This window comes from Bombina bombina, chromosome 4 (assembly GCF_027579735.1).
Source record: "Bombina bombina isolate aBomBom1 chromosome 4, aBomBom1.pri, whole genome shotgun sequence".
NCBI classification, from domain to species: Eukaryota; Metazoa; Chordata; class Amphibia; order Anura; family Bombinatoridae; genus Bombina; species Bombina bombina.
Window position 1 is genome coordinate 260,591,211 of NC_069502.1, and position 26,417 is coordinate 260,617,627.

At 39.2% G+C, this 26,417-nt stretch overlaps 1 protein-coding gene across 1 annotated transcript in view; it reads left to right on the plus strand.

Annotated features, from left to right (window-relative positions):
* INPP5D (inositol polyphosphate-5-phosphatase D) overlaps positions 1-26,417 on the plus strand; it is a 329,719-nt gene that overhangs the window by 225,037 nt on the left and 78,265 nt on the right. Inside the window, exons 19-21 of the mRNA XM_053709929.1 lie at positions 10,590-10,679; positions 14,473-14,586; positions 17,906-17,985. Of these exons, the coding sequence (XP_053565904.1) occupies positions 10,590-10,679; positions 14,473-14,586; positions 17,906-17,985 (284 nt within the window). The remainder of the gene's footprint in view (positions 1-10,589; positions 10,680-14,472; positions 14,587-17,905; positions 17,986-26,417) is intronic.

The following is a 26,417-nucleotide window of genomic DNA, read 5'->3' on the forward strand; positions in this document are numbered from 1 at the left end:
ATTTTTAAATTGTTAATTTATAAATTGTTGAACTTACTATCCTTTGTTGAAAAGGAATATGTATATATCGTTAATTTTTACCCTCTAACAATAATTCTAGATATGGGAATGATGATTCTGATTCTTATATTTTCGTTTCGTCCATTTTTAAATTGTTACAAATTTATAAATTGTTGAACTTACTATCCTTTGTTGAAAAGGAATATGTATATATCGTTAATTTCTACCCACTAACAATAATTCTAGATATGGGAATGATGATTCTGATTCTTATATTTTCGTTTCGTCCATTTTTAAATTGTTACAAATGTATAAATTGTTGAACTTACTATCCTTTGTTGAAAAGGAATATGTATATATCGTTAACATTTACCCACTAACAATAATTCTAGATATGGGAATGATGATTCTGATTCTTATATTTTCGTTTCGTCCATTTTTAAATTGTTACAAATTTATAAATTGTTGAACTTACTATCCTTTGTTGAAAAGGAATATATATCATTAATTTTTACCCACTTACAATAATTCTAGATATGGGAATGGTAATTCTGATTCTTATATTTTCGTTTCAGTTTAGGTAATTTTAAGTTTGCACGATCTAAATGTATATTATCTAATAAAGGCACTTTAGAATTGAAATATATAAGTTGAATTGTGTGAATGCTAATAAAGCAGAAATGATAAGTTCTCTTCCTTGTGTATCATGTAACTAAATAACAACACAGAAACAATCATTACCAACTTAAATAAAGTCCACCTTTACATTGGAAGCCACACAGGTGTTGATAGAAATCAAAAGGAAATGAAGGAACCAATCAAAACACATTCATACCTTTAAAAAGCCAGAAGCTAGCAGGATAAGCATTCTTGATAAAGCCCAGAAGGGTGAAACGCGTTGAATGGGACCTGCTACACTCTACTAAACTTCATTTACTACTGTCACAAAGCTGTGTGACCCTGCAACTTTAAACTTTTCTCCTGACCCTGCAAGTTAAAATCTACCTTTGGTAACTTCAGGGAATACGGTGTTACTGCTAAACACTGACCAAAGATTTCTTCAAACCTTAAGAAGTCTGAGGGAACCCAGATGAAAACAATATTTGGGCTATAAGAAGAAAGGAAAACAAAAAAAAGGATAACTACATCACCAGAACGGATCATCACCCCTGACCTCTGAATCAAAGAGAAGGTCAGGTGACTTATCAGAAGCACCAGGAACAAACAGTCTGTGAATCCCTCACAGTGAAGATAATCAGCGGTTGCAACCAGGACAGATTAAGGTACCTCTACACTAATTTGCACTACGTTTTTTAAAACACGCAAACTGAACTTTAAAGACATCAAGGTATTCATCTGTTAAATTAACCATTTCCATTAACCACGATTGCTTTGGCACCTAAATCAGAATATTGGCTGTTTTTTGCCTTTTTAACTATCCAGCACACCTGAGCCAATTATATGTCCAAGGAAAGTAACTGTGTAACTTTATAACTGAATTTGTTACTGAAGAACTGTAAAGCTATTAGGATTGATACATTTGTGCCTTTTAAATATTTAATTCACCATTTATCTTAGAAATTTGTTGTTTGCCATATGTTATCTATAGAATTAATTCCTTTATACCTGAAATTCTAGGATTATATGGTTCTAGTCTGTTTTTATAAGTGTTGTATAAGGGAGACGTCCCTTTATTAATTAGGAAAAGCATTTGCTGTTGTTTTTATGTGTTATAAGAATTTTTAAATAAAATAGATTGTATAAAACATAAATTAGATTGGTATCATCATTTCCTAGCTTTTTTTAGCGCTGCTAAATAAACCCCATTTTTTCTTCTTATCCACCATTTAGTTCTCTTTGAGGGAAGAACTTTTTTAGCAGCAGGAATCCACCTTTAGGCGCTCCTATCACACTACACATTAATATGGGTTTGTCATCCCTCCCCCCTTTTCAGCTATAACAAAACTAAACTCTTCTAGGGAGGCTTTCCACAAGATTTTGACATGTGTCTGTGCAAATTTGTGCCCATTCAGCCAAAAGCACTTTTGTGAGGTCAGGTACTGATGTTGGATGGGAAGGTCTGGTTCGCAGTTGACAGTTTAAGTCATCCCAAAGTGTTTAATGGGGTTGAGGAAAGGATTCTGTGCAGGCCACTCAAATTCCTCCACACTAAACTCCTCAAACCATGTGCTCATGGACCTCACTTACTGTGCAGGGGCACAGTCATGATGGAACAGGAAAGATCTTTCCCACACTGTTGCCACAAAGTTAGAAGCATGAAATTGTCTAAAATATCTTGTATCCCATAGCAATAAGAAGACCCTTCACTGGAACTAAGGGGCCTAGCCCAAACCCTGAAAAACAGCCCCAGACCATGATCCTGCTTTACAGTAGGCACTATACATTCTGTTAGGTAGCGTTCTCATGGCCAAACCCATTTTCTTCTGTGACACTGACAGTGAAGTGTCATTCATCACCCAGGGAACCACTGCTCTAGAGTCCAGTGACGCATTGCTTTACACCACTCGAGCCAATGCTTGGCAATGCACATGTTGATGTTTGTGTACAGCTGTTTAGCCATACTCACTCATTTCATCAAACTCCTAGCTCACAGTTCTTGTGTGAATGCTGCTTCAACAGGCACTTTGAAACTCTGTAGTGAGTGATGCAACAGATGATAGGTGATTTATTGCTAAAACGATATAAAAACTAAAGAAGGCGCCTCCTGATGCAGCACAGTTATACCCAATAGGATATACACAAGATACAAACAATGTACTCAGGGTGCAGCACTATTAATGTGCTTATTCTCGCCTGCTGGAATCTCTCAGAGTCCCATCTCACTGGTGCCCGGTGTGGAGTCCGTTACTCCCTGCTCTTCCGAAGGTGGAGATTGATTGATGTAAAGTATAAACAGGTGTGCAAATAAAAACTATTTATTAAAACTTGAAAACATTATATAAAAATCATAGGAGCAAAATAAGTCATTACTCCAAAGATAGAACTGCTACGCATTTCCCAGGCGCTCTCGCTGTTTCATCAGGCATATTCTGTTCATTACTCACACCTTCCTAAAAAGAGAACAAAAACCAATCAAAATAAACTATGCTCACACACCCTTTAACCCTATTATAGCCTTGTTTGTTTGTTTGTTTCATAATTAAGCACATTATGTGCAGCCATACATGCTACCCACACCAACCAACATGTATATAAAAAATATTCCCAACAAAGAACATTTGTCAATTCAATGGCTGTAGAGGTTCTGCTGACTCCCTTAGGCACTTTTTTATTTAGAATAGATCCTGGGTGTATGTTGATGTGCAATGTATATTATATGCTATATTACTGAACTAAATATGTGAGCCTTCCCTTATACTCTGGAAAGAGTCTCTCTTCTTATTAATCAACTAATCCACAAAAAAACATAGCATGATACAAGCAAGTGGAACAAAACATAAGTTTCATACCCATTATTAAAGGGACAGTATACACCAATTTTCATATAACTGCATGTAATAGACACTACTATAAAGAAGAATATGCACAGGTAATGATATAAAAATCCAGCATAAAACCTTTTAAAAACTTACATAGAAACTCCCAGTTTAGCACTGCTTATGAGGTTAGGCTGGGACACCCATTTTAAGGGGCTGAGAAATCAGAAAGAGCAGACCCTCCCCTGCATATGAAAAGACCCATTAAACAAACAGGAGCAAGCAGGAGTTACTGATACTTTGGGGCTTGGGTAAGAGTCTTAACCCAAAGTCTTAAAATCAGCACAATGTTATTAAACAATAAGCAAAACTATACATTGTTACAAAAACACACCCAGATTGGCTATTTAAATGGATCATCTACAATACATTTATGCTAATAAAAATCTAGTGCAGTGTCCCTTTAAACCCTAGCATAGCACACTGCATAGTTGGATGACAGAGCAGATATACAATTGCAACAATAAGAGCATTCCTGTAATAGAACAGTTAAAATATTAAAAATATATTTTTAAATAGTATTAATTGCATCATATCTTTTAAAGGTAGGAGAACAAAATCCAGGAGTGTTGTAAACATGATTTGTGAGGCCTGACGCGTTTACCTAGCAAGTCAACCAAGTTTAGGACATTGATGAAAATCTTTGACATGCACAATTGAATTTTATGAATAGCTTCCACACATATTTTACTGCTTTCAGTAAAGAAGTGGGACACTGAAGAAATAAATCAGGGCCGTAAAACACATGTTCCAAATTGACAAAATGTTCTATTCCACAAGTTGCATTTCCAATTTTTTTTTTTTTTAGGGTGTGTGATAGTATGTAGTAATGAGCAAGTTAGTTTTTTGTAGGGTGTGTGATAGTATGTAGCAATGAGCAAGTTAGTTTTTTGTAGGGTGTGTGATAGTATGTAGTAATGAGCAAGTTAGTTTTTATAGGGTGTGTGATAGTATGTAGCAATGAGCAAGTTAGTTTTTGTAGGGTGTGTGATAGTATGTAGTAATGAGCAAGTTAGTTTTTGTAGGGTGTGTGATAGTATGTAGTAATGAGCAAGTTAGTTTTTGTAGGGTGTGTGATAGTATGTAGTAATGAGCAAGTTAGTTTTCGTAGGGTGTGTGATAGTATGTAGTAATGAGCAAGTTAGTTTTTTGTAGGGTGTGTGATAGTATGTAGTAATGAGCAAGTTAGTTTTCGTAGGGTGTGTGATAGTATGTAGTAATGAGCAAGTTAGTTTTTGTAGGGTGTGTGATAGTATGTAGTAATGAGCAAGTTAGTTTTTGTAGGGTGTGTGATAGTATGTAGTAATGAGCAAGTTAGTTTTTGTAGGGTGTGTGATAGTATGTAGTAATGAGCAAGTTAGTTTTTGTAGGGTGTGTGATAGTATGTAGTAATGAGCAACTTAGTTTTTGGTAGGGTGTGTGATAGTATGTAGTAATGAGCAAGTTAGTTTTTGTAGGGTGTGTGATAGTATGTAGTAATTAGCAAGTTAGTTTTTTGTAGGGTGTGTGATAGTATGTAGTAATGAGCAAGTTAGTTTTTGTAGGGTGTGTGATAGTATGTAGTAATGAGCAAGTTAGTTTTTGTAGGGTGTGTGATAGTATGTAGTAATGAGCAAGTTAGTTTTTATAGGGTGTGTGATAGTATGTAGCAATGAGCAAGTTAGTTTTTGTAGGGTGTGTGATAGTATGTAGTAATGAGCAAGTTAGTTTTTGTAGGGTGTGTGATAGTATGTAGTAATGAGCAAGTTAGTTTTTGTAGGGTGTGTGATAGTATGTAGTAATGAGCAAGTTAGTTTTCGTAGGGTGTGTGATAGTATGTAGTAATGAGCAAGTTAGTTTTTTGTAGGGTGTGTGATAGTATGTAGTAATGAGCAAGTTAGTTTTTGTAGGGTGTGTGATAGTATGTAGTAATGAGCAAGTTAGTTTTTGTAGGGTGTGTGATAGTATGTAGTAATGAGCAAGTTAGTTTTTATAGGGTGTGTGATAGTATGTAGCAATGAGCAAGTTAGTTTTTGTAGGGTGTGTGATAGTATGTAGTAATGAGCAAGTTAGTTTTTGTAGGGTGTGTGATAGTATGTAGTAATGAGCAAGTTAGTTTTTGTAGGGTGTGTGATAGTATGTAGTAATGAGCAAGTTAGTTTTCGTAGGGTGTGTGATAGTATGTAGTAATGAGCAAGTTAGTTTTTTGTAGGGTGTGTGATAGTATGTAGTAATGAGCAAGTTAGTTTTTGTAGGGTGTGTGATAGTATGTAGTAATGAGCAAGTTAGTTTTTGTAGGGTGTGTGATAGTATGTAGTAATGAGCAAGTTAGTTTTTGTAGGGTGTGTGATAGTATGTAGTAATGAGCAAGTTAGTTTTTGTAGGGTGTGTGATAGTATGTAGTAATGAGCAAGTTAGTTTTTGTAGGGTGTGTGATAGTATGTAGTAATGAGCAACTTAGTTTTTGGTAGGGTGTGTGATAGTATGTAGTAATGAGCAAGTTAGTTTTTGTAGGGTGTGTGATAGTATGTAGTAATTAGCAAGTTAGTTTTTTGTAGGGTGTGTGATAGTATGTAGTAATGAGCAAGTTAGTTTTTGTAGGGTGTGTGATAGTATGTAGTAATGAGCAAGTTAGTTTTTGTAGGGTGTGTGATAGTATGTAGTAATGAGCAAGTTAGTTTTTGGTAGGGTGTGTGATAGTATGTAGTAATGAGCAAGTTAGTTTTTGTAGGGTGTGTGATAGTATTTAGTAATGAGCAAGTTAGTTTTTTGTAGGGTGTGTGATAGTATGTAGTAATGAGCAAGTTAGTTTTTGGTAGGTTGTGACAGTTTATGTTGTGGTAGTTAGTAGGACCCATCCATAGACATAATTCTTTAGTATTGTATCTCTTCTGCTGTTGCCAGTTATGAAAAACCATTAATGAGTGCCTGCATGAATCAGGCAATCACTGCGTAACATGATTATGGTTAGGATTCATAATCCTGAAAATATACTCCAGCTGGGAAAAAACATAATTTTCTGATTTAAATTGCATGAATTGTTGGCAAAATAAATAATGAAATTACTACAGCATAGTTTTTTCTGTTTGTTTGCTTTTAAACATGTTGGGCTAGATTAAGAGTGGAGTGGTAGTTTGCGCTCACGTTCAAGCATTAAAACCGCTAGAATTCTTTTTTTTGCTCTCGCCGATTCCCCCTCATATTACAAGTTAAAAGTAAAAAGTTTGCGCTCTCACGTTTGCAAAGTAGCAATAACAAATAGACTTTGAGAAGTTGCTAACACAAAATCGCATTCCCCCACAGACTTTAATGGAGCTAAAAAAGTTTGCTTGACTTGTGGGTGTTAGTTTTTTTCAAATACAATTGTGGTTATTTAAAAGCGCAAGATAAGAAGATAATTTAGCATATTTCATAATCCAATTTTTTGCACATAGCAGAATATGGTCTATTTATTCCTTAAAGAGATATTTAAATATGTATCTGAACGATTTTTGCACAAATATATATTTATACCTATATATACACATGATTATATATAGGTATATATATATATATATATATATATATATATATATATATATATATATATATATATATATATATATACACACACACACACATTATTATGATCTTTCATGTTTTCATGTACTTGACTGCAGAGCTCCATTGCACATATATACAGTATGTAGACATTTGTGTACATATGTATTTATGTGTTTATATGTGGATAGGATATACTGTATGTCTGTAAATACATGCAAATTCATACTTACACATATAAATACATATGTACAGACACACACATATAGATAGATAGATAGATATACACACATACATATACATATTTAGACATTTATTTGTATGTATCTATTTTAAAGCCCTTTGCAATCCTTTGTTTTCTAACACTTGAGCCCTTATAACTTTTTATTGCAAATTTAAAATACATTTTATTAGATAGTGTTGTTATGAGCGTAACTGTACTTTTAAATGTATTTTGATGTATTTTATGACACTGTTTTGACTCGCGTAACAGTTAACCAGAACTCTAAAGTTGCTATAATCATTCTAGAGTAAATCGTGCTTGCACTCACGCGTTCGCATTTACTTTCAACTTGTAATATGGGCGGAATTTAACTTGTGTGCAAACAGCCTCGAAAACCCGATAGCGCTCGCAGGCAAACAAAAATCGCTCCACTAGTAATCTAGTCCTTTATGGATATTTGTAAAGAACCTACATATTATGCAGCGCTGTAAAATTAAGTATACAGTAGGGGAGTACAATGATCAGAAGATATTTGCATAAATCATAAAGGGTAGAGGGCCCTACCCTTGAGTTATTGTAAACAGTAAACCATCTTTACAAAAGACGATCAACAGGACAGGTGGGCTTGTGAGCTCACATTGTAAAGGCAATTAGATACAACAAATTTTTCAAAAGCTATAAGGACTAAATATAGAATACAAAATGCTATATGAATGCAGCTACAAATGCCTGAATTAATTGTAAGCTGTAAACATTTATAGACTTCATATAAAATACATATGGACAAGTATAAAAATAACATTCACAAACACAAGTTTAATTTGACCAACGTACATATACTGTATGTGTGTATGTATATACAGTATGTAACCACCACAGAGAAACTATACAAAACATGCTGAGACAACTAGCATAAACAGCAGAAGATTCAAGATAGATACTAAAAATATCACAATAATAAAAAACATGGTAACAAAAGATTAAACAACCTTCCATTCAGTCCCTCAGCCAACGCCATCAGGAAACTGCAGTGGATGCGGTCAGCTAACATTCTATTGGGCAATAACAAAGGAAATTTATGAGATATTGAGTTAAGGAAATCCTATATTATAAAAGGCCAAGTGTGTTTGTCCGAAGCTGTCATGCGCAGTAGAGACAGCACGAGGACAAACACACCTGGCCTTGGATTCCCTACCTGATCTGCCAACTGCCGCAAGAAGAAGTGGGCGTGGCCGAGCGTGTGCAGGGGCGTGGCCTAGCGGGAAGACCCATTAAGGGGGCATGGCCTAGCGTGAAGGCCCGCTAAGGGGGCGGGGCCGGGGGCAGGGCCCTGAAAGGCCGTGGAGAGAGCTCAAAAGAGGGGAGAGGGGGGAGAGAGAGATCAAGAGGGGAGAAAGAGACAGGGGAGAAAGAGAGAGAGAGGGGAGATGGAGAGAGGGCAGACAAAAAGAGGGTAGATGTGTGGAGAGAGGGGAGAGAAAGAGGTGAGAGAGAGAGAGGGGAGAGAGAAAGAGAGAGGGGGAGAGAGAGAGAGAGAGAGAGAGAGGAGAGAGAGAGAGGGGAAGAGAGAGGGGAGAGAGAGAGACAGAGGGGGGAGAGAGAGGAGAGAGAGGGGAGAGAGAGAGAGGGGAGATGTGGGGAGAGAGAGAGGGGGGAGAGAGAGAGAGGGGAGAGAAAGAGGGGAGAGATAGAGAGGGGAGAGAGAGGGGGGGGGAGATAGAGAGAGAGGGGAGAGAGAGAGAGAGGGGAGAGAGAGAGGGGGAGACAGAGGGGAGAGAGAGAGGGGGAGACAGAGGGGAGAGAGAGAGACAGAGGGGGGGAGAGAGAGAGAGAGAGAGAGAGAGAGAGAGAGAGGGGAGAGAGAGAGAGGGGAGAGAGAGAGAGAGAAGAGATAGAGAGAGGGGAGAGAGAGAGAGGGGAGAGAGAGGGGAGAGAGAGGAGGGGGAGAGGGGAAAGAGAGAGGGGAGAGAGGAGAGAGAGAGAGAGAGAGAGAGAGAGAGAGAGAGAGAGGAGAGATGAGAGAGGGGAGAGGGGAGAGAGAGGGGAGAGAGAAAGGGGAGAGAGAGAGAGAGGGGAGAGAGAGGAGAGAGAAAGAGAGTGGGGAGATAGGGGGAGAGAGAGAGAGAGAGAGAGAGAGAGAGAGAGAGGGGAGAGAGAGAGGGGAGAGAGAGACAGAGGGGGGAGATAGAGAGAGGAGAGAGACAGAGGGGGGAGATAGAGAGAGGAGAGAGACAGAGGGGGGAGATAGAGAGAGGAGAGAGACAGAGGGGGGAGAGAGAGAGGAGAGAGAGAGGGGAGATAGAGAGAAAGAGAGAGAGGGGAGAGAGAAAGAGAGAGAGGGGAGAGAGAAAGAGATAGGGAGAGAGAAAGAGAGAGGGGAGAGAGAGAGGGGAGCAAGAGAAAGGGGAGAGAGAGAGGGGAGAGAGAGAGAGGGGAGAGAGAGAGAGAAGGGAGAGAGAGAGGGGAGATAGAGAGAGAGAGGGGGGGAGAGAGGGGAGATAGAGAGAGAGAGGGGGGAGAGAGAGAGGGGGGAGAGAGAGAGAGGGGAGAGAGAGAAAGAGAGAGGGGAGATAGAGGGAGAGAGAGAGCGCAAAAGAGGGGGGAGAGAGAGAGTGCAAAAGAGAGGGGGGGAAAGAGAGAGCGCAAAAGAGAGGGGGGAGAGAGAGAAAGCAAAAGAGAGTGGGAGGAAGAGAACGCAAGGGGTGGGACCACTGTATTGCAAAAAATGGCCCGTGTGACCGGGCTTTAGGACTAGTAGTATTATAAAATGTATATTGTATACATTAAACATATCGTGTGCATTTACCTTTAAAAGCTTGTAATAACTTTTACAGACTATAGACGCTCCCTTATAATTACTGCAAGAACAAACTTACAACATAGCATATGATCTAGTTGCATAGCTATTGTATCCACCATAACCAAACCATTTCACCATTGTAGCCTTCTTACAAACCTGAAAACTAGCTTTAGTAAAGAAAAGCTGGTACAAAATGACTTCCAATACCAGAACAATAGAAAGGGATATTAAATTAATAGATAGAAATTTAATAACAGGATTATCAAATTAAACATTAGATCCACTATATACCAAATAAGCTTCATCTATACATTGCTAAGTAAGACTTCCGATTGGATGAGACCTTAGGTCACATGCTAGATGCCTGTGCGCAAAGGAGACTAAATTTCTTCACATCTTACAAATATACTCCCTAATATAAAAAGATTTGGAGACCTGTACTGTACTGACCTTGTGAATACAATCTGTTGCTGTTGCTTATTTATGCAATACCTCTTTTTATATCATTTCAGTGCAATATGCTAAATTGTTTTTTTCTCCTGCATTTCAGGATGTACAGAAGATATAACCACCAGTGACCACTCTCCAGTATTTGCTACATTTCAAGTTGGAGTAACTTCTCAGTTTGTCTCCAAAAACAGTAAGAAAAATATTAATGACAAGTTGACACCCATTACAAGTCTAATTCAATATGTATTTATACACAGAGCATTTTTTATACAGTTAACTGTAATACGCATAAGAATGATACTATGGTGTATATTAGAGATTGAGTTGATACAGGGGAAAGACTAGAAAATATATTTAAACTTTGTATATAAGCCTATATTAAATAAACTTCCAGGTATAAACCTGAGAATGTATGTATTATACATATACACTCCCAAAAAAGGGTAAGCACTCCTTAAAGATACAAAGCTATAGAATATAATACATTTATAGAAAAGTAGCTGGAAGGTTGAAAGTGTGCACAGTATGCAAATGTAGTCATTCAATAAAGATTGTTTATGTTAAATGAGGTCTGAGTTTTCCATGCCTTGCTGATTCCAACTCATGCAGCTTGGTAGAGATCATGGGGTATATTTATTACTGTGTGAGTGGACATGATATGATGTAGTGTATCATGTCCGCCGCACATCGATAAATGCCAACAGCATACGCTGTCGGCATTTATTATTGCAGCAGCAGTTCTTGTGAACTGCTGGTGCAATGCCGCCCCCTGCTGATTTGCAGCCAATCGGCTGCTAGCAGGGGGTGTCAATCAACGCGATCGTATTAGATCGGGTTGATTTCTGTCCGTTGCCTCAGAGCAGGCGGACAAGTTACAGAGCTTGAATAAATCGGCCCGCGTATAGTTAAAGGTACAGTAAAGTAGATTGGTATCCTCTGTTAGGGACATGAAACCCACATTTTTTTCTTCATCATTTAGAAAGAGCATAAAAATTTAAACAACTTTCCAATTTACTTCTATAATCTAATTTGCTTCATTCTCTTCGTATCCTTTGTTGAAAAGCATACATAGATAGGCTCACTAGCTGCTGATTGGTGGCTGCACATAGATGCTTTGTGTGATTGTCTCACCCATGTACATTGCTATTTCTTCAACAAAGGATATCTAAAGAATGAAGCAAATTAGATAACAGAAGTACATTGGAATGTGGTTCAAAATTGTATTCTTTACCTGAATTATGAAAGAAAAATGTTGGATTTCATGTCCCTTTAAAGAGTAGTGCTAGGTGAGATTAGAAGTGTGCACATGTCTATAGCCATCCGGCAGCAGTGTTTACAAACAAATGTATAGCAATGTTACCTATCCTCTCTAATACACAAGTATACTCCAGCCCACCCACTAAGATCTAACATTGACCTGCTCCTTGCATCCACGACTATCACCTCCTCTCATGCTAGACTGCAGGACTTCTGTCGTGCAGCACCTACCCTCTGGAACACTCTCCCTCGTGCTGTCAGGCTTTGCCCTAATCTTTCTTTCTTTAAATGCTCCCTGAAGACTTTTCTGTTCAGAGATGTTTACCACCCAACTAAATAATAAATTAATTTCACTTACCTAACATTTCCCTCCTCTAACTCTGTATTAACATCTTTCTCAATCTTGCAGTCCTCACCTCCTGTTTCTCAACCTCCTACCCTTCTAGATTGTAAGTTCCCATGGGAATAGGGCCCTCGATCCCTCCTGTATGTGTTTGTAAATTACAAGTCTTGTACTGTTTTATTTATATGAATTGTATCCATGGACAGCGCTGCGGAATATGTTGGAGCTTCATAAATAAAGTATAATAATAATAATAAAATACATAGTTACAAACACTTCTGCCTACACTGCTATATACATGTGCACACTCCTAAGCTCCTATCAGCCTACCTAGGTTTACTCTAAACAAAGGATATCAAGAGAACAAAGCAAACTTGATAATATAAGTACATTGGAAAGTGGTTTAAAACTGGGTGCTTTATCTGAATCATTAAGGTTTAATTTTGACTTTACTGTCCCTTTAATGTTTATTACAATACTACAAGCTGAGAGAAATGTTTTGAATTCACAATGAGATCACTGATTTAAATGATGGCTACTACACCTCTCCCAAAAAGGCACAATCGAGCCAAAAGTATAACAATATTTACTGCCCTAAAACAAAGACTAGTGATGGGCAGCGAGTAGGGTTGCCATCCGTCCCTCAAAATACAGAACGCTTATAAGTTACACATGTTGCAGGGTGTGCAGGGAGGAATATGAATAGTGACGTCAAGAAACACAATACATGTTCCTCCCTGCACACCCTGCAGCATGTGTAACTTATAAGTGTCCAGGAAAACAGGGCTGAGGGGGCAACTCTAGCAGAGAGACCTATTTGTAGGCCCCTTGAATACTCGATAGGTGCTCATATATTTTACAGTTTCTGGTCCAACACCTACTACTAGGCTACTATGAGTACAGCTAGGTGTAGTAGGTGTAGTCTGGGGCTAAGATGAGATCCATGTGCAATGAAATAAACATTTATAATCTCCTAGGCTAAAGCAAAGATAATTGAAAGATTTAAGATCTTCATTTGGCCTAAATTCATAGACAAGTCTGAGGTTAGATCATGTTCTAAACTCATTGAGCATTGCTTAACTTTCTCTTTAAGCTGTTTGCAAGTGGCATTCCTACCAGTAACATACAGTATATAGGGGTTGATCACAATACTTTAGAAAAAAGTTTCCTTTTTTTTTCTCCAGGTGATCTGTTCTATATATGTCAGAGTGGACTGTTTCATGTCGATTTTTGTGATGCTGGTATCATTCAGAGTGAAACTTGTTCTATTCACTCATTGTAGCATTGCCAGAAAGTGCTTGCAGGGAGGGGGCACTTTTCTAAAGCCCACTAGTGTTTTGTGGACTGTGCTGCAATGAGAGGGGGTGGCGGAGGCACGCCATGGGGGGGGGGCGGGAAAGGTCAGGTTGTGTGTGGGGCAGAGGTGGGATCAGGCGGGATGTAGGTGGACTGGGAGGACCTGTGGAGGCTCTCAGCAGAGAGGTGGGGGAAACCTAGGGGGGATCACAGTTGGGGGGCACATAGAAAGGCAGCCATTATACTGAGGCAGCTAAAGGACTACCTGGCCCCCTGGCAATGCCACTGTGCACCAAGAAGTGAACAATTACTCGATAGATGCACCTCCTTTGATTATAATGTAGAGTGTTTCAAAAACTCACAGTAATGAATTCTGCAGTTGAAATGTTGCAATATTTTTTTTCCCCATGAGATTATAGTTTTGTGAATTGATTTTTATTGAATCTATGCTGTTATCTTTAGGTAGGTTAAGTGGCCTAGATTCATTAAAGCTTGTTTGCATTGTGTGTTGCTGAGATTTGACAGTCAAACGTGGATCCTGATGGTATATAAAAGATCCGTAGCTTATATTTAAACTACAAGGGACAGGTACAATACAATATAGTAGTCAATGAAATCTGAGTTTTACTTTACATTTTGGGGCTGAATTATCAAGCTTGATGCCCCTTTAGGCTCGCCGGAAACAGCAGTTATGAACCAGCGGTCTAAAGATCGTTGCTCCATAACTTGTCCGCCTGCTCTGATCGGGCTGATTGACATCCCCTGCGCGAATCTGCAGGGGGCGGCATTGCACAAGCAGTTCACAAGAACTGCTTGTGCAATGATAAATGCAGACAGCGTATGCTGTCTGCATTTATCGATGTGCGGCGGATATGATACGCTACATCGTATCATGTCTGTCCACACTTTAATAAATCAGCCGCATTGTTTTTTTTATTATTGCATTCCATATCAACTCTGAATACCAGCAGATTTTAATGCATCTGGACAAATACCTTCTGTTTCCAGCCGTTGTTCTATAAACAATTTTCTGTGTTGTGTTTCATTTCCTTTTAATAATGCAGTTTGTCATTTATTTGCTACACAGATCTAAGTGATGGAGATTCCCAGGGAGACATTGAGTTGCTGAACTGCAAGGCCACTCTGCGAACTAAAAGCCATACAAAGTTTTACATTGAGTTTCATTCCTCCTGCTTAGAAAGTAAGTTATATTGGAATCAGAGCAGATTATTTGACACACACATACTCACTGATATATATTTATATTCTAAATACTTTGCATACAATACACATTTTTAGTAGATTATCAAATGATAGATTATTTTAAAATATAAGGTTTTGTGTTATGAAAAAAAACAAGGGGATTTAAGTAAAATGAGTGATCAGTCGAAATTGAAATCAGTGTAGCCCACATATGACTATTAGTATCAGGGTGTCAGATGTGCTTTAATTTATGGTAATTTTATAAGTGTTTTGCAGCAAATCTAAAAAACATGGAAGAAATATTTTGGTTCAAGAGAAAAATACATTGGGAAATCTTATTGACTAGCGAGATTTATATATTTACAGAAATCTGTTCTAATTAAAACCTGAAATTATATGTTAAGGAAATGTCAAACTTTATTTATAAGCTGTCTATGATAATAAAAACAAAAACTTGTATAACTGATGATACTGAGATTGGGTGCCTGTAAAGAGGATGTAGCCCTTCCAGGTGTTCATAGATACCATATGTTCTTTAAAGGAATATGAAACCCAAATTTTTTCTTTTATGATTTAGAAAGAATATGCAATTTTAAACAACTTTCCAATTAACTTCTTTTATCTAATTGGCTTAATTCTCTTAGTTGAAAAGCATATCTAAATATGCTCAGTAGCTGCTGATTGGTGGCTGCACTTAGATGCCTCGTGTGATTGGCTCAACCATGTGCATTGCAATTTCTTCAACAAAGGATATCTAAAAAATGAAGCAAATTAGATAATAGAAGTAAATTGGAAGTTATTTAAAAATGTATACTCTGGGGCCAAATTATCAAGCTCCGAACGGAGCTTGATGCCCCGTGTTTCTGCCGAGCCTTTAGGCTCACCAGAAACACAAGTTATGAAGCAGCGGTTGCTCCATAACCTGTCCGCCTGCTCTGAGGCGGCGGACAGACATCGCCAGAAATCAACTCGATCGAATTCGATCGGGTTGATTGACACCCCCTGCTAGCGGCCGCGAATCTGCAGGGGGCGGTATTGCACCAGCAGTTCACAAGAACTGCTGGTGCAATGATAAATGGCGAGAGCGTATGCTGTCGGCATTCAGCGATGTGCAGCGGACATGATCTGCAATATCGGCTCATGCCCACTCACATCATGATAAATAGGCCCCTCTATCTGAATCATGAAAGACAAATTTGGGGTTTCATGTCCCTTTAATGGTACATTTTCTTAAGCGCTACCTATAATCAACCAAATATGTTGCCATTTGGTGAAAAAAAAGAAATACAACATATTGAATTCTGTTATATTGTTTGGTTGCCAAAAACTACATTATTATTATTATTATGCTTTATTTATGAAGCACCAACATATTCCGCAGCGCTGTTCATGGGTACAATTAATTTAGATAAAACAATGATATAAGACTTGTGAGAGACAGGACAACATTTACAAACACATACAGGAGGAATTGAGGGCCCTATTCCAGTGGGAATTTACAATCTAGAAGGGTAGGAGGTTGAGAAACAGGTAAGTATACTCTGACTAGAATTCCTTTACAATTAATACATTACACTACACTATGGAGAAAATACCACACTGTATCTTTAATACGGATCCAAGGAGTAGCAGTCTCAGAAGTAGTGGTCTCAAAATAATTGACGATTCCTCTCAAGATTTTTCCTTAAATTTTCTAATATTAAAGGGATAGAAAGGTCAAAATTGAAATGGACATAGGTGCATTTAAATTTGAAACATAAGCGATTTAGCAAAAATGCTTCTAGTAAAATATATTGATACGCTGTCTGCATTTATCATTGCACCAGCAGTTCTTGTGAACTTCTGGTGCAATGCCGCCCCCTGCAGATTTGCGGCTAATCGTCGCTAGCAGGGGGTGTCAATCAACCCAATCGAGATTCGATTGGGTTGATTTCTGTCCGCTGCCTCAGAGGAGGCGGACAGGAGCTTGATAAATTGACCCCGTATAGCGGAGTTGACAATAGGCATTTAAACATTAGGATCTCGATCACATTCTTGGCAACGTGCGCAAAAACCAGCATAGCCATTTTTTCTCAAATCACGCAATCACAAACCCGGCGCAGCAGACAAGTTACGCGCATAGATTTTTCCCTCTGTGCACATTTTTTACTACTATAGACTAACATAGAACTGGTGTCGGCAGCCAGTATCACAAAGGCAGTGCATGGACTTACACGCGCAGAATGGATATATTTTACTCCATTTTCAGCTCGCCACACATAGGCAGGTGCAGCAACCCTTGCACACAGTAAAAAAGCAGCCTAAGTCCCTGAAAGGCTTAACAAACACCTAACGCATGCGTACTCACATACATTTGAGCTGCACATATCAAACAGTTAAACCTTTCATGGCCACTTAATTAATCAAACCAGTATCCGCCCTCTGCAAGTGTGTCAAACCAATCACAAACAGCACAACCTCTCACCTGCAGCCTTAGAACACCTGACAGACAATGCACACCCTGATTACCCACCAAGTTTCCCTTGAAGTTGGTTTGCATGCCGGTTATTAATCGGTTTCGATTTCACCAGATTCGCATATTTCTGAACCTCACCAGTTTGGCCTACTTATGCCAGTATATCATATGGTGGTGTGTGTTATGTGATTCACCTGTGCGAGGTGAACTTACGGGCAATGTGGGTTTCAGCAGTTGCACTGAAAATTAAGCAACATATGTGATCGCGCCCCAGGTCTGTAGATACTCTCATCCCATACTGTGAGGAACGCATAGAATTATAGTTTATGGATTCTATATCTAATCTGCTCAAAATTCTATATGACAAATATCACTACCTATGTAAGTTTTTACCCAGAAGCATGGCATAATATTATAACAAACTTTACATTAGAAAAGAACAGCTAAACTATCGCTGTCTAGTGGTCAATAGGGATGACCACTCATGAACCATCCATTATAGATACAGCTTAAAAACAAGTATTATAACTGGTCACTTAACACACTGCAGCCAGAATTACATATTCAAGGAGAATCACATTGGGAATCTGCTTCCCTATTAGGGACATAAAAAACTTATAATAGAAACCAGTATAAGACTACCTCAAATTATCTAAATGCTGTAAAAAATGCCTATATATATGAGTATACATTTTAAAAAAAAGATTTTAAGAAAACTATTTGAAATGGCTGATTAAAAGAACCATCTTACTTTCTGAAACACAGACATCAGGCAACATTAAGTTGATAACGTTATGGGAAAGCGATCTGGGTAAACATTTGGCACAGTTGCATCACCTCCTTAATCTCCTCCTTTATACAGATATGGTAAAAAGTTCAGAGGCTGAGGACCAAGAGGGAGAAAATGGAACCCTTGAGGTGAAATTTGGAGCCCTTCCAAAGGTTTGTTGCACACCATCAAAAGACAATCATTTTATTGGAATTTGAAATCTACAAACATTTAAATAAAGTTGATAAATGAACAAAATAACTTATTCTTATAAGTGTATGAGAACTGGAGTATCTAGAAAAACACTATGTTTGCTGAGGACTGGATGCATAAAGCTTTGGGGAAATATATACACTGGTTGAGCCTAGTTGAAAAAAGAATGGAAAATACATTCTCTGGAATTTAGAAAACACAGCCTGACAACAAATACTACCAATTAATATTTTCTATGTTTTATTCAAGTCAATATTATAAATATTATATAATTGTTATTACTTTAAAATGTAATTTTTTATTATAAAGAATCAACATGTAAACTTTTAGATGGAGACAAAAAGTAGTAAGTCTTATGCCTATTTTTTTCTTAGAGGCCCATCAGTTGCCAACTTTACCTAGGGTTGCCACTTCGGCTGGTGCCTGCATTTTGTCTATGGACCCCAAAAAACTAGTGCTGCTAAACAGCACTATTCATATATCTCCCTGCAAAACCTGCAGCATGTGTAACTCATAACTGTCCAGGAAACCATGGCTGACGTGGCAACCTTGGTTTCAACCCTGCCAGTCGGTTGTATCATCAGAACTCCCAGTGCTTTTTCTTCTTGCACAGTCTCCTAATACTCACAATTTGCCAATTCAAATTTCTCCAAAAGCTAAAGGAAAGCTGATTTTTCTTCTACTGAGGGAAGGTATTCATTGGCATCTCAGCCTTAAAAAGACAGGAATCCTATTTGTTTCTTTCATGATTTAGAAAGAGCATGGAATTTTAAACAATTTTCCAATTTACTTCTATAATCTAATTTGCTTCATTCTCTTCATATCCTTTGTTGAAAATGATATCTAAATAGACTCAGGAGCTGCTGATTAGTGCTGGACATAGATGCCTTGTGTTATTGGCTCACCCATGTGTATTGCTAGTTCTTCAATAAAGGATACCAAAATAATTAAGCAAATAAGATAATAAAAGTAAATTGAAATGTTGTTTAACATTGTATTCTCTGAGGCCCATTTATCAAGTTCTGAATGGAGATTGAGGGCCAGTGTTTCTGGTCTAAAGACCGCTGCTCCATAACCCTGTCCGCCTGCTCTGATGAGGCGGACAGAGATCGCCACAATTCAACCTTATTGAGTACGATCGGGTTGATTGACACCCCCCTGCTGGCGGCCGATTGGCCGCGAGTCTGCAGGGGGCGGCCTTGCACCAGCAGCTCACAAGAACTGCTGGTGCAATGCTGAATCCGGAGAGCGTATTGCTCTCCGCATTCAGCAATGTCTGTTGGACCTGATCCGCACTATCGGATCAGGTCCGACAGACATTTGATAAATAGGCCTCATTATCTGAATCATGAAAGAAACCTTTTGGGTTTCATGTCCCTTCTTTTAAGCTTCTTTCCCATAACGCCACTGACAATCGCTGCACCTCTGTCTGACCAGGCCAGATAGTGGTCCCCATGGGTCTGTCAGTAAGACCTGAAATGTTTAAAAGATCCACAGACTTGAAATTGCAGAAAAGAGCAGTTTTTATTCCATAAATAAACAAATGCCACAGAGGTGATTTAAAAAACAACTTCACTACAAACAAAAGTCCAGCTCTTTTCAAGAGCTTACTGAACATGCAGCGATCCTAACTACCTCAGTTACAGTAACCTAATAAACAATATAACTGGTTGTTTCACCAACCTTTCTGTTTAAATTTGTTATTTCAGATATGTTTCCATAGCTCACTGCTGTCCAGCCTGTCTAGGATTAAGCAGCCTGAGATTTTAGCAGCTGCTTATTAATTAGTTAGGGAGAGATGAGTGGATATATACTATATAGGATTCTGGGCCCTAAATGTATATGTATGTATGTATGTATGTATATATATATATATATATATATATATATACACACACATACACATGAAAATGGACTGCACTATCAAACCAGACTGGGTTCACATCCTATTACACTGCAAAACTCACAGCCCTGGGTGCTAACCAACACTCACAGCCAGCTGATCAGCTTTCAGTGACTCGGGCTGTTAACCCCAGACAATCGTGGGTGCATATTTGTCTTGCAAGAACTGGGGGAAGCACTACACAAGTAAATACTTGTGCAATAGTAAGCTGCAAAGATTGGCAGACAGTTTCTCTTAGTGGGAAACCTCCATCCATCCTTTAGTACATGGGTGCCATTGTCCTTATTTAGTCTGCATTTTAATTGGCATACAACTAAGTATCTAGTATCATGTAGCTATTTAGGAACTCAAGTGTCAACTTCAGAGTTCCAAAATACTGTCTGCTGACTGAACATGACTAATCTGTTTTTTCCTCTACATGCAATTTAACTATACCATGTATTTGACACAGCTTTTTATTTCCCCTTTGTTTCTCTCTGAAGTGAAGTATGTTGCAGTTGGAGTGTTTTAAATTCTTCTGACAATAGATAAAAGTTGATCTCAAAACCTATCCTTTAGGGTCAAACAGTACGTCTTATAGACTATACTAAATAAGGTTGTAGATTAGCAGATATATAACAAAAGTAGTTGTAAAGGTTTATTAAACCCTTAATTAATTTACTCTGTATTTTCCATTAAGAATTAATTACCAACCAGGCTAGCTTTGCAACATACAGAAAAAGTACTGCTGCAACTGGAAAAAAAGTCAATCCATTTTGAGGCAAAATTGAATGTACCTCTTAAAGATATCACTTTCCAACTATAATTAATTAAAGGGTAATGCAGGGGTCAATAGTGTTTTAAATTACATGCTTTATTGAATTGGAGCTTTTAAATATTTCCATATAAGGGTCCTTTAATTACATTAGAGGTCTAAGGTTTACTGAGCCAAATAAGGATACTTAGCTTAAGTGAAAAAAAAAAAAAAAAAAAAACATACAGGGCTCCATGTACTAAGAGGCGGGCGGACAGCTTCTTAACTCGCGAAGCTGTCCGCCCGCCTCCGCTACACACGGGCAGCGGATCTATTGATCCGCTTGCCCGTATGTACCATTACACACTCAGCGGAGTGTGTAATGCCCGCCCCTTCAGTCGCGCGACCAATCACGCGACTGAAGGGGCTGTCAATCACCGAGAGCGAGCGAGCTCTCGGTGATTTTGCTTCGCCACCTAAGAGGTGGCGTAGGGTGTAGGAAGCAGCCGGTCTAATGACCGCTGCTTCTTACATTGCGGGAAGCAGGCTCGCATATGCGAACCTGCCCCGCAAAGGCTCCGGAGCAGCTTTCGCTGCTTCGTACATGGAGCCCACAGTGTATCAATCTAATGTCTCAGTGATACCCCTATAGGGTAGTTATAATACCGTATATAAATATATAATTATATAATCCCCAATGACTGTTTTTAAAATAAAACAAACGAACCACAATGTCCATAGAGTTAAATCAATACAAACTTCCACTGCATTGGCAGTCTTGATATGAATGAATCAGTGTGTAAGTTGACTCGCACGCACAACAAAGAGATATACTCAGAATGTGGTAAGCACTTGATAAGTGCCACAAAGACCTCCTGTACAATTATCAGCTGTCCAGACCACTGGTTCCTCAGTATCCGTTGGACAAAAGCAGGGGGAACACAAATTTCTCAGGCAAATCTCGGCAGTATCCGTTGGACAAAAGCAGGGGAACACAAAACACAAATATTTAGCTTAAGCACTACACATTTCCTACACACTGTCTACTAAATGTTTCCTATACTGTTGTTCAGTCTTAGACTACGTATAATTAAAAGGACAGAACAGCCAAAAGTGAAATGGATTTTTAATGGAATAATTTTTTAAATATACTTAAAGGGACAGTCAAGTCAAGGGCATGTCAGAAAAAGAGGAGAAGGCCATAATCACTTGAAACAGCGCTCTGGGTGTAAATCTCTTTGTCACACCACAGCCAGTGAAAGAAAAACTTAGGCAGTTAATATAAACCCCAAAGTCCACAATATATACTTACTTGAGAGCCCATACAGATATGGATGTATTCAATCCCCAAGAGCCCTAATAGACTCTCTTACCTAGTGCTCGCTTCTCAAGACCGGTGCACTACTCCTATCCCAAAAACAGGGGTCCACCGAACAGCTGGATATCCGTATATCGGGCACATAAGCCAGTAACAATACTTCGGCGTTATTCCCTTGCATCAGGGCAGCCCTATCGGTCACTTAGCGTGAAATCCTCGCAACCAAATGGCAGTAGTCCTGCTGGTATTGCGCCAAGTAGTTCCGAGCTCTGGCGTCTTTCTCCGTTCCCTGACGTCTCTCACAACAGCCAATCAGGAAGGAGGAGCAGCGTGCAACTGGGAGAATCAGCGGTCTGTGTTCAGCATCGGCTCAGATACTTGGCTGTCACCTGGAGGGCAGTCAGTCTTTGTATTTGATGAGGTTGACAAAGACTGACATTTAAAAAGTTCCATTTATTAGAGTAAAAATGTTAAAAAGCGGAGGCACTATCCAAAGCACCAGAAGTAGGACAACAGTGCCTAGAAAACAGCTAACATGTTTTGGCTAAACAAGCATATGATTAAAGCGAAGTTCCTCTGATTCACAAAATGGTTAATGACCAATAGGTCGAATGGCTTGACTTGTGAGCCCTAGGAGAGTGAACACAATCTCAACAGGTCAGTGGCTGTATTGTATCAGCCAATCCATCAACAGAGATATCGGACAATAAGACCGATGCCTGCTCCCACAGTGGGCTCACAATTGACGGCTATTGCAGCAAGATGGTAAACAGGTAAACCGCTAGCCCAGGGACTATGGGAGTATGCTATAATCTCAGCGTTGCCAGCAAATGGGTCACCCCTATGCAACTGAACAGCGGAGATATAAGGTATGATAGCCAAATGCCTTTCTCCCTTCCCAGGCCAATTGTGGATATAATTACCAGCGTAAAGCTGTCTGCTGAATTAGATGTATCCCTTGTATAGGAAAACTTGCCTACGTACGTTTCAAAAACAAATGGTTATATCACAACTAACCAGTAGGAGGCGCTATACAAACACCAAATGGTATAAGGTTCTCAAATAAAAAGAAAATATAATGAGTGGGTGATTTCAAGCAATGATGTATAAGGGTGCTATTCCAAATAAAAAAACAGGAATCAAATGAGATAGATGTTATACTCAAATGTCTAGAATATTAGGGTGACCTAATCTTAAATGTTAAATGTCCCCAATGTTGATGTAGCACTGTCTTCGTGGGGTTCCAAACAGAATCTTTGTGGTAACTAACTAACAGGTTACCAGCAACATCAATAGGCAGCACTCTTTAGACACAAGAATACAAGTGGTTCTAAAAAAACAAGAGCAGAGAAAGAGGCGCCGCATGTGTGTATCAATAGCAAAACATCAGGGTAAGGAACGGTTGAGTGCAGGGTACTCACACATGCCGAGAAGCACTCAGTCATGCCGATAGATGCAGGCTGGACCTTTAACAGCAGCCCAGCTCACTGATTTCTTGCAAGGTATGCTCCCTATCTTCAGATGCCAGATAGAAATATAAAGAAGGGGAAACACAAACACAAAAACCACGTGTGTATCAGTCAAGTAAATTATATATGATGTATACAAGTATAGGATACTCACAAAGGTGGCGGCACTCAAATGTGCCAAATGATGCAGGCTTAACCTTTAACAACAGCACAGCTGGCTGAGCTCTGACTGAGCAATGGCAAAACTTATATGATGTCTCAGGATACAGGGAAAGGACTAAGCCAGGTATCGTAGGCAAAAAAAAAAAAAAAAAAAAAAAAGATCCACACAGTGGCTCCAGTGTATATGAGAAATCTTATGGTATTTTAAAAAAAATAAGATTAAAACAGCAAGATAAAAAAGATAAAAACACAAGGAATACCATCTGAGTGTGCAGGCCTTCCAATAGGGGGGGCAATATGCGACGCGTTTCTCAGCCTCTAGGGCTGGTTCATCAGGCATATCTAACTAGTACATTCCTTAACTAGGGCTACACTACCTATAGGTGGAGGAAACTCCTCCCCCAACACATGACTGAGTAGACCAATTCCCAACCCTTTGTCCCTATGAGTTAGTCCAAGGGTACACCTGAAATCTTATTCCTATAGGAACGTTGTATATGTATCAAGTTTCTTCTTATATCTGAATAAAAAAATAAAATTATAAAAGTATATTAAATCATGACCCAATCACTCATGATACAAATATTAGTTGCTGTGGAGTTTGGCAATGAGCCTAATGTGATGATGTATAGTATCGATTGTGTCTTATTTTAATATGTAATGCATAAAGCAGTACTTACTACAAAATGGATTGCAACCTTATTGAATTGCTGTTGTATCCTACTCAGTGTTAGTCGTTTGTTAAGATCATCTGAAAAAGTAGGCATGAATCCTATGACTTTACTTGTGTCTTAAGTCAATGGTATCAGTAAAAGGTAGATTTGATTCCATTTACTTTATGTCACATAGATCCTATACCAATAGCGGTGAACAAGATAGTGCGGTGGGGCGGTGACTATGCGACGAGGTCTGAGCGCAACAAATCGCTTCTTCTGTGCAATGAAATGTTGAGTCCTGTTAAGAATGAATAATAATGATGATTAAAGAATAAGTGGATATATAAAACTAAAACGTATGGGGTGTCAGGCGTGGGATAATAATATGGGGGGAGAAGTTGTAAAAATTATATATATGAGAAAGACATCTTTCTTTGCATCATCACAATTATCCACAAGTATATATATTTTCTTATATACTTTTCCCTCTTTGGTATTGATTCACATACATATCGTAAAGATCCATGGTGATCAGCATTAATTTCATTGCACAGAAGCGATTGGTTGCTATCAGACCTCAGCATAGTCACGCCCACCGCACTATCTTGTTCACGCTATTGGTATAGGATCTATTTGACGTAAATTGAATTAGCTCTACCTTTACTGATACCATTGGCTTAAGACACACGTAACGTCATAGGATTCACGCCTACTTTTTTCGTATGAGGTCTTAAACGAATGGACTAACACCGAGTAGGATACAACAGCAATTCAATAAGGTTGCAATCCGTTTTGTAGTAAGTACTGCTTTATGCATAACATATTCAAAATGTGATGGATACCCCGGCTACCCCAACTGGGTAGCTCCGCCAAGAGGGGTCCTGCTTCCTCCCTGCCGACTGCAGCTGTGTAGCCGGCAAGTGCCCACCCTGATACCAGACAGCACCAGTATTCAGGATCCCACCCTGTAACAGACTCCGGCTACCCCGACTCGGTAGCTCGGCCAGAGGCTCCTTCCTATCCCTGACAACAGGTCGCCTATGTAGTAGAGAAAGTGATTATAGCAGGAGCCCACCCAAATAACTAGACAGACTTGCATTCAGGTAGAAACAAGAACTGATTTTATTGGAAAACACACTCTCCTTTTATACACAAACACAGGGTCTTATCTTGCTCCCAAATCTCCCGCCATTCCCGTCCCCCCAGACAGGCTGGCACCTGCCATAGCAGCCACAGTCCCACAGAGACCCAGGACGCAGGGATGGTGGTTTCTGGGTGATCCAGATGCCACAGTCCAAAAAGCAGCATGATTTGTTACAAGGGACCGGAGTTACAGCCCGATAAAGATAGGAGGCTAGGGGTGTCCAAAACCCCTGGTTCCCAAAAGAGCTTGACTCCAGCATTCACCCCACCTCTGGTCCTCCCTAGGGGCTACCAATCCCCCAAAAAGCGGAGATCTGAGGCAAAAGGCCACTGGAGCTACCAGGGGTAAAGTTAGCGGGTGTCCAGTGTGAAGCGGCTGACCGGGAGTTCCAGGAGCCCGGCTAGCCTGGGAGGGGTTAAGCGGGTATCCGTTGCGGTGCGGCCGGCCAGCAGTTCCAGGAGCCCAGCAAGCCTAGAAGGGTTTTCCAGGTCAGAGATCAGCTCTTCTCTTACAAAGTTCACATTACAAATCAACAGGTTTGGGAGAATCGCGATTGCTCTCAGGAGCCCAAATCTGCGGAGCAATGAAGAGGGGGGTGAGGTAGTAGGGGTAGGGGTTTAACTCTTTCTATCCGGTATCCGTGGACACAAAATAAGACACAATCAATACTTACATCATCACATTAGGCTCATTGCCAAACTCACAGCAATAATATTTGTATCAGAGAGATTGGGTCACGATCTAATATACTTTTATTTATTTTTAAAAAAATATATTTTTATTGAGGTATCAATCACATTTCGTAACATATAGGAAAAAACAGAAAAACAAGAGGCATCATTTAAATTGACCACATTACAGACTCTGCGCCATGGTATGATGATGACAATACATTTTTTATCCTCCAGATTTTTCTGAACCTCATTTTGTTTTTATGGCCTCGATTTGTCCTCGATGGCAACCAGATCCACTGGGAGGGATCATACACTTCAAGGTTCAGGAGAACA